The 9,534-nt window shown below is 49.8% G+C and overlaps 1 protein-coding gene across 2 annotated transcripts in view; it reads left to right on the top strand.

The window, feature by feature from the left end:
* The window catches only part of CNMD (chondromodulin), a 30,099-nt gene extending 21,000 nt beyond the window's left edge, over nucleotides 1-9,099 (top strand). Inside the window, exons 5-7 of one of the 2 annotated variants that reach the window (XM_075563626.1) lie at nucleotides 343-496; nucleotides 4,077-4,240; nucleotides 8,770-9,099. In XM_075563626.1, coding sequence (XP_075419741.1) covers nucleotides 343-496; nucleotides 4,077-4,240; nucleotides 8,770-8,985 — 534 coding nt within the window. In that variant the 3' untranslated portion in view covers nucleotides 8,986-9,099. The remainder of the gene's footprint in view (nucleotides 1-342; nucleotides 497-4,076; nucleotides 4,241-8,769) is intronic. The other variant, XM_075563627.1, reaches the window with a different exon arrangement.
* Nucleotides 9,100-9,534: the final 435 nt, after the last annotated feature.

The following is a 9,534-nucleotide window of genomic DNA, read 5'->3' on the forward strand; positions in this document are numbered from 1 at the left end:
GGTGTGTGCCCCTGCTTATCCTCTACAACATCTTTGCTCAAACGCGTCAGGTTAGCCTAACTCTCCAAGTCGGTAGCAGGTAATTTTCACTTCCACGTGGGACACTCGGCATCCACAGTCACAGCTGTCTGAAGGCAGGGCCACGCCAAGGCCACTGAACCCCGTGAAGAGCCGCAGAGACGCCCTTAGGACTTCCCAGAGTGTGGGCGCGCACCCCTGCCGCCCCAGATTTCTCCTTCAGATTTTATAAGGCAGAATCATCTTTCAGCGGACCCTTCACATGGCGGCGGCGGCGGCGGAGACCCACATTGTTCAGGGTGCTTCCTTTCGACTGTCTCACAGGAAGGCAAGGTCATGCCGGTTAAATTTGAAGACAAGTCTCTGGTCTGGGTGGCTGTCGACCGGCCTGTGAAGGACCGCAGCTTTTTGAGAGCCACCGTGCTGGAGCTCTGCGGTGATCTTCCCATCTTCTGGCTGAAGCCCACCTACCCCCAAGGTAACGTCTAAAACGATCTCGGTGCTCCCAGGGGTGAGCTGGAGGTTCTGTGGGAGACCCAGGTTCCATCCCTGTCCATCTGATGCACTGTACAGGCCCAGGTGTTGTCGTGATGCAGAGCAGGTTTGAGGTCCTGGCAGTCTAGTTCTACTTCCAATGACAACCTTAGGGGTCTCCATGGTCTGAGCCCCAGATGACCACGAGGATGGTGCCGGACCGGGCAGCACTTCGTTCTGTTGGTTGTGCATGGGGTTGTCAGGAGCCAGAGGCCAACCAGGCCACAACCAGCAACAAGGCTACTGGGGTTCCTCTGAGCCACCCCCAACCCGGGGCCCCACTCCCAAGTCCGGTTATGTTTTTGAGGATGAGAAATGAGGACACACTAATGAGCATGCCAGAGGTGACAGCCCATGACGATTGTGCAGGAGAGAACAAGCGGCAGAGCTAACAGGAGGCAGAGCCAGCAGGCAGCACGCCAGGACATTCCCTGGGCTCTTTATTTACGAGGCCCTCCCTGCTCTCAGCTCTGCCCCTTAATCTCCGATGTTTGCACCTTCCAATTTCCCTTCTCTTTTATTCCTGAGGCACAGGACCAAGGGACCAAGAAGTTGTCATAGGCCTGGATCTTTATTATGTTCAAACCTAGAATTATGGGACAGCCAAGAGCTGATGTGGGTACAGGCTGAGCGTCTCAAGTTTAGGACTGGAGGGCCAGCGTCCAAGTTCAGTGAAAATAAAGGGGTCCCAGGGGCCCAGGACTCAGTTAGCGCATGCCTTGGAGCTATTTGCAGGCGGTGAAAGGCAGGTGAACCTCGTGGGTGTCGCATTGTCCCCCGAGTTCCTCCTTTCCATTTCCACCAGTCACCACACAAGGTCCCTAAAGGCCTACTTAATGTTTCTGGTTCAAGTTGTGGGAAAGGGGGCCTTTCTCCCAGCACAGCTGAGACCGTTATTAACCGAGAGCGTGCGGCGGGGACACAGACAATACAGCAGTGAGAGCAGCATTCAGAGTTCCTGCTTCTGCGGTGGCTCTTTCATTCCTCCAGGCCACACCTCTGACCATGTCCCTCAGCCTGGACAAGGATGGCTGCTCTAGCCCAGGGGAGGCCGGTGGCCCCCCGTCTATAGGGCACCCGCAGTGACTGCCAGGAGTTTGGGCTGAGAAGGAATCTGAGGCCCTTGCAGACTCAGTCCGAGAACAGCAGCAGCTGCCTCACCTGGGGGGGCTGCTGGGGACAAGGGATGGGCTTGTGCCATCCCTGCTCTCGCCACTTGAAACTCTACAGGCACTCTCCAAGTTCTTGCTTCCCTGTCCCTTCCTGCCTCCACTCACTGGCCTCGCCTCCTTTTCCTGTCAAAGACGAGGGGCTCCAGCTCTGCTCCCGAGTCATCTTCTGAGGGCTAGCCTGACACCGAGTCCTTCACTTCCCCGACAAACCTTGACCGGAGGCTCTGAGGCGCCAAACACGCCTGCTTTAGACCAGTGGCTCTCAACCTTCCTCAGATTGTGGTGACCTCCCAACCATAAAATGATTTTCATTGTTACTTCTTAACTGTAATACTGCTAGTGTCATGAACGGTAATGTAAATATCTGATATGCAGGATGTATTTTCATTGTTACAGATGGAACATAACTAAAGCATAGCGATTAATCACCAAACAGTATGTAATTATATATTGTGAAATGGCCTTAGGCAACCCGTGAAAGGGTCGTTTGACCCCCCCAAGGGGGTCGCGACCCACAGGTTGAGAACTGCTGTTCTAGACCCGAGGCCACCTGAGTGAAGGGAATGGACAGCCACCCTGAAAGGATTAGGGTGCTGAATGCCTTCGCCTGAGTTCCTTCAGCCGCCAGGGCATGGGACACACTTTGAATGGCAGCTAGACCTAGACAGGAGGGAGGGGAGTCCTGGCTGTGTGTCAGGCTGTGTGCTTGCTCGCCTCACCTAACCGTCAACAACTGTCAGGCTAACCACGGATGCTCCCAGTTTCCAGATGAAGGAAGGTTCTAAGGTTTAAGGCATTTGCCTGATCATCCAGCTACTTAAAAGAAGTGAGGCCTCGGAATGGAGTCCAGGTCTTCCGGAAGTTACAGCCCAGCCTCAGGAACCAAGAGGCTGCCTGTGGAGGCAAGCTCTGGCTTCCCAGCACATCCGGCGACTCATTACCCCTACCCATCACATCCCAGTGCTCATTATGGGCCAACGTTAAGGCAAATCTTCCGATGCCAGTTCTCATTAGCCCGATCACAACCCTGTGGATCAGGGCCCATTTTGCAGATGAGGAAGCTGAGGCCATGTGGTACTTTAAGCCTGGGTTTCTTGAAGCTGCAGTATCAGTGAGGCGGGGGGGGGGGGGGGGGGTTTGAAGTAAAGCCCTGGACTGGAACCTGGGAGATGGGGGGAATCACACTGTGCTCCCAGCTCGGCCACCCATTCTGTGGTCTTGGCCAAGTCATTTGGTCTTTATGCGTCTGGTTGCTTGTTTAGAAACATCTGCTTTGCATGTTCTGTGAAAGTGGTTGAGAGAATCAGCCAAGATAATGTATCCTTAAAAAGGATGGCATGCTATGAACAGGCAACTCATCAGGAGTGCACAGGGTGGCAAGTAACCGATATCGAAACAACAGTGGCCAACAAATGGCTCATTTTCACAATCATCAGAAGGCTGTAGGTAAGGGCTTCTGCCACCAACTGATACTCGCCGACCCCTTCAACGCTCCTCGCTTGCCACAGTGCCTCCTGGAGCAGGTGACTTGTTATCCCATGCCTATCACTTCCTGGTCACAAGTTGGCTCCAGACACCACACCTACTGTGGAGGACAGGGAACGGGAAGCAGATGCTTTCCTAGAAGCTACACCAGCAGTCTGGTGCTGTCTCACTGGCCAGCTGTGCTTACTGCAAACTGCAGAGGAGGCTGAGGGACCCCCACCCCCACCCCGCCGTGCTTTCCCGGCCTCTGCAGCAGAGGCAGGCAGGGGGAAAGGCTGAGAATCTCCCTCTGTTTGATCACGCCAACTGGCTGCCTCAGACAGAAACTAGTTCTCTGTAGGCTTTAACAACTACCAGTTAAATAGGATCCAAGCATGTAGGTAGGTGCCCCCTGGTGGCGTAGTGAGTTACACGTTTCGCTGTTAACTTCAAGGTCAGCAGTGCAAACCTAATAGCCAATGCGTGGCTCAGAAGTCCACAGGCGCACCCCTACTCTGTCCTACAGGGTCAGAGTTGGAGCTGACTGGAGGGCAGTAAGTTTGGTTGGAGTCACATGATGTATATGCTACCCTGTTCTTGGGGAGGGCACGCTAGTGGTGCAGAGGTTATTTGCTGGGCTGCTACCCACAAGGTCTGCAGTTTGAAACTACCAGCCACCTTGCTGGAGAGACTGAGCTTTCTACTCCATAAAGACTCAGTCTCAGAAACCCCAAGGGGCAGTTCACTCTGTCCTATTGGGTTGCTATGAGTTGGTAGATACTCCATGGCAGGGGATTTGGTATTTTCCTTGGGTATGTATTTTCTCCGATAATGCAAGATTTCCCACAGTTATTACAAATAAATTAATGCATGATTTTTAAAAAATAGAAATCCAGAGAGAAAGGAGAGAAGTGGTGAGAAAAGTCCAGAATGCCACAAGACGACAAAGCGGTGGACCACAAGCCAACCCTGGCCCCGGAGGACTGAATAATGCCTCCAAACCTGATGTTCAAGAGGACGCAGTGCCCTTCAACCCAGACAACCCTTACCACGTGAGTACGCGGCCGCACCCAGCAGAGCAGACCGTGGGCCACGGCGGCGGAGACATTCTGCCCCATTCTTTTGAAGTGCGAGGGGTCCTTGTCGGATAGCTCATGGGAAGAGTGAAAGGAAACTGCGATCTCCAAGCTCTTGTACATGTGAATGTTTTGTGGTGGCGGTTGTTGCTGGTGTCTCGGGGCCAGAACACTTAAGGTGTCGACTGTGCGGTGTCAACTCCTGATTCGTTCTAAGCCTTTTGAAGAGTTGTTCTCTGGCTTTATCTATAGCTTCCCCGTCACAAGCAAATCCTTGCAAAGCATGTCTCTGTCAGTGCCCTGGAGTCAACACAGACTGAAAGCGCGCTTTCTTTCCCTCCTATGGTTATTGTATTCATCTGTTCAACAAACATCTGTCAAGCGCCTGCTGGCTTCCAGGCCTGTTCCCTACAAAGTGAGAAGTAGCTTCTTCCCTCTGGGGTTCTGTCTGTCCCACTGGGGAGACAGACAGGCACAAAGGGTGACTCTCCTGTGCTAAAAAACCTCTCAAGCCTTTGGTGAAGTATTTCTATCACTGTACTTCCACAACCAGGGCTTCACAGTAAGGCGGAGGGTGGCGCAGGGACAGATGGTGCTTCTTCTGTTCTGCTGTACAGATAGGGCCGCTGTGGCTTAGTATCAACCCAAAGGCAGCTAACAAACAATACTTCCCAAGGAATGAAAAGGTAACTCGTCTAATGGAACCAAGAAAGATGCTTATCTCCTCACTTACCAACGAACTTGGTGACAGTTCATATTCCTATCAACAGTAAGGAAGCTACTAGCCAGCTATTTCTGGCTGGCAGTAATGAACACCGAGGTCCGCGGGAGAGCAAGCTGGCTATGGTGGGAACTGGGCTGGGTCATGATTCTCAGTGGTTTCCCAAACAATCTCACAGCCATCAAGTTGATTCCGATTCATAGCGACCCTATGGGACAGGGTAGAACTGCCTCTGGATTTCCTAGACTATACTTATTTATGGGACTAAGAAAACCTCATCTTTCTCCCACCGTGGCAGGTGGTTTGGAACTGCTGAATCTGAGGGTTAGTAACCCAATGCATAATCCACTTCACTTATTTGATGTCGTCATCCTCCGTTTAGTGATCTGATGAGACCATCCTCCATCTTCGCACCATGGCCTGCTTTTGGAACCTAATCCCATCAATACGTTAGGAAGGCAGGTATCAAAAAAGCGGGCGAAGAGGGCATACAAGAGAAGGAAGCCTTCCTTCCACTCAGACATCTTTCCCAAAAAAAACCCTACTATCAGCTATTACCCAATTTCTTTGCACACACACATGACAAAGAACAGAACTTTGGCATTGTGCTTTCTTTCCTATGAGAGTAGTGTTTTAGGGGCTTCTTTAGATCAGGGGTTGGCAAACTTTTGAGACAGGAGAGCCAATCTTGTCCAAACAATTAAAAAATTATTCAAGAGCCATAGATTTTTGAAAACAAATGAAATCACCATTATCCGAGTAATGTCCTTGACAACTTCCCACTGTACTTCAGTCACATGCATGTGCTGCAAGAGCTACATACAGCTCAAAAGCCAGTTGCCAACGCCTGCTCTAGATCCATTCCACATCTACCCCATTCAGTGTAACATCCATAGTATTTCCAGGCTTTTCCTTTGAGATTTCATAGAAATTTGACGTGTTCGGCCTCAAGGGACATATATTTCCCTTCTTACTGTCACTGTTCTCGAAGTGTTGGGCTGTGAACCTCCTGGTTGGCGGGTTCAAACCCATCAGCCACTCCCTGGGGAAAGATGAGGCTGTCTACACTCAAAGATTCACAGCCTCAGAAACTCTCTGTAGGCTACCGAGCCCGAACAAACTAAATGGCACTCGGTCTGGGTTTTGAGCTGTAAGCTGCATAACCTTGTACATGCCTTTTGGGTAATGGGAAGGGTTAAACAAGTTATTGTGCCTGAAATACAGGGCCTCAAGATTATTATTATTAACCCCCCTTGTGCCTATATGGTAGTCTGCTTTTAGAATAAACACTCAAGCATGGCTCTGCTGGGTCAAAGTAGATGGAATGCCATCGGGTACACAAATGGTAATCATCTAACTTTACCTCTGCCCATCTCTTGGGCATAAAACAGCTCGGTTTATCTTGCCATCCTTAGTTCTGCGTGTGGTTGCACCTCTCCTCCTACGCGGGGAAGTCATGTGTATTTTTTTCCTGTGTAGCCTGTTCAGCCCTACAGTTTGTCATGTGTTGCAAATCTATTTTCTATTTTCTAGTTTATCATTTTAGACTAATATTAAGTGAGATGTAGAGCAAACAGTATTTTCTAAATAACCCAAGGCTTCTCAGGAAATTCAGGCCATTGCAGCCCTTCATTCCCTATGCTCAAAGAATTAAAAAAAGGAAAAACATCTGAATAGGCCAACAGCAATTTTAATATAGTTTAGTCCCCCAGGGGGCTGGGCTGAGGGATGGGGCCACCAGCACCCTGTAGAGCTGTTTGATGCAGACACAAGAGTTCCATAGCGCTCAGAAAACTCCAGCTACACCCATTTATTCATTCACTTTACGGGGCTGCAGTTCTCCCTACGATCCTTTGAAGAGGAAATACCTTCACAGCAGCGGTTCTCAACCTGTGGATTGTGCCCCAATTTGGGGGGGGGGGGGAAGAGGGTCGAACGACCCTTTCACAGGGGTTGCCCAATTCTTAACAGTAGCAAACTGAGTTATGAAGTAGTAACAAAGATAATGTTATGGTTGGGGGGGGGGGCGTCACCGCAATGAGGAACTGTATTACAGGGCCCTGGCATTAGGAAGGCTGAGAACCACTGCTTAGAGCCACCCGCAACGCCTCCCAACTTCTTAACCCTAACGCACCCCGTGTTAAGATGCCACCAGGGCAGTTCTCACTCAAGCCCCAAGTCTTCAGCAGGCAGCGGCACCGTTCACCCACTGAGTGTCTGGTGGACTTGAACCACTGACCCTGTGATTAGCAGTCCAGTCAGGCCCCAAAGCCAGCTGTAATTAACAATGCAGTTTGCTTTCCCAGATGAACCCAATTCAAGAGGTAAGAAAGAAAAAAAAACGGAGGAGAAAATCATGTAGAGACAATGCGTGCTATTTTGGTAAGGAGGGACACTTGAGGACAAGCTTTAGCAGGCAGTGTGTGGGAGCTGTTTAAATGTCATCAAGTGTGATGACAGTAGGAAAATGGCTACCTACCTTGAAGGTACGGTCTAATGTATTTGTGTGTGAAGTATCACGAACATCCTTCAATTTTGTTTAACTTCACTTCAGAATTTAAAAAACTTCCGTCAAAAAATAAAAGGTGAAGTTGAATTTGATAAAAGGCAGTAGTAGCTATAGGTTTATTTGTGGTAAGTATACAATTTCCTCCCAGTGGTAGAAATTTATCATCATAAAACACCCCCCAAACCCAGCCTCCAATTAAAGACTAATGAAAAACTTGACTTTTTTATTTCGTATCCTTGAAAGGTAGTCAATCAGTCCACTGGGTGGTGTGCGTGGTTTGCACTTGAGGCTCCAGGGAAGGCAGGCCCGGTGGTGTGCTTCCACAGTGACTACAGCCAAGAACGCCGTCTGGGACCCAGCTCTACGTTGTAAAACACAGCCACCATTGAGTCAGAACTGATTCAACTGCATCTGGTTTAGACTGTTCCTTTGGTGCTCCATCCCCTCAAATTCAGGAAAGAATTTAACAGAAGGGTCAAAGCACAGAGCTGCTTAGCAAAGCAGCTCAATGACATGATGGAAGGCCCCGAATCTTCACCCCTAGTAGCACTTGAAAAAGAAGTCCAACCATCTCACCCCCATCGAGCAGGCACAAGTTCCTCCCCACCCTTCGGTCCTCTCCAGCAGTGACAAACAAGACAGACTTTTGTAAGCGATTTTTTTTCTTCCAACCTAAGTTTTCGTTTATGTAGCTGTTAAGTATGGCACATTTAACTTGGGAGGGAAAGTTTAAGGTCTTTTCTGAGCATTACAAACCCCCCTCATCCCCTTGGAGATGACATCCCGTTGTTTTGCCAGAAGGAGAAATGAAATGAGGGTGCAGTATTCCCAGGGTCAGTACAGCTGGAGCTGAAATCACTAGTTAGCTTCGATCAACGAATTTCCAAATATACTCCCAAGAGCCCTGGAAGCCATTAGGACAAGAAGACACCAGCTCCCCACTGGCTTACAATTAGCAGTGGGAGGAATGCTACTTTTGAGTCATGGTGCTTCCTTCTTGTTTAGCTTTTTAAAACCAGTTGCATCACTAGCGAGAGGTAACCTGGTTCATTAAAGGCATGCAGCAGCTTCAAGGCATCAATCATTCCCAAACCAAGTTCCAGCCATGGCACGAGCTAGGTGGAAGTGTCCTGAGCTCAGGTTGATTCTGAAAGAGAACAGGCTACCGTAGGTTACGTGGCCTTCTTGTGGCAGCGGAAAGCTTGGGATGCTATTTAAAAATAAGGCGCAAGCACGGAAGACTTTTCACCCACCTCATTCTCTCTCCCTGCACAGCAGCAGGAGGGTGAGAGCATGACGTTCGACCCTCGGCTGGACCATGAAGGAATCTGCTGTATCGAGTGCCGGAGGAGCTACACACACTGCCAGAGGATCTGTGAGCCCCTGGGGGGCTTTCACCCATGGCCCTATAATTACCAAGGGTGTCGGTCGGCCTGCAGGGTCGTCATGCCCTGTAGCTGGTGGGTGGCCCGCATCCTGGGTATGGTGTGAAGTCCTTTTAGACACCAACCTGCTGTGAGGTGAGAATGAGCGGAAGAGGCCACCAGAGCAGCTCGAGGCAGCTCGATGCCGTGGGACCAGTGTTCCACGCGCAATCTGGAGGACAGTGCTCTGGGCCCCTTGAAAACATACTGCTCAACTGCTCTGAATTCTATTCAGCGTGCAGATGAACCGACGGCTGGTCCAAGTCTAATCCTCCCGTTATTTGCTGCGGTTTTGTCCCTTCTTTGCTTTGCTGACAAATGCCTGCTTATAAACTTCCCCAAGCTACTGTGAAATAAACGTGAGAAATTATTTACAATTAGTCGAAGACCTCAATCATACACCTTTTTGGTACTTTTCATTTTAATGAAGTCATTGAAAGAATTCAGTTGTTCTGTTACTAGTACATAATTCCTTAATATTGCTCCTATCTTTTATAGTTCTTCCCCTGCAATGTCTGTGCCTGCCATCCTCCCACCCCCACCCCCAACTCCTCTGCAGGAGTTTCCAGTTATTATCAGCCAGACTTCAAACCGGGACCTGGAAATTTCCAAATGT

This window comes from Tenrec ecaudatus, chromosome 11 (genome assembly GCF_050624435.1).
Source record: "Tenrec ecaudatus isolate mTenEca1 chromosome 11, mTenEca1.hap1, whole genome shotgun sequence".
Taxonomy (NCBI): Eukaryota; Metazoa; Chordata; class Mammalia; order Afrosoricida; family Tenrecidae; genus Tenrec; species Tenrec ecaudatus.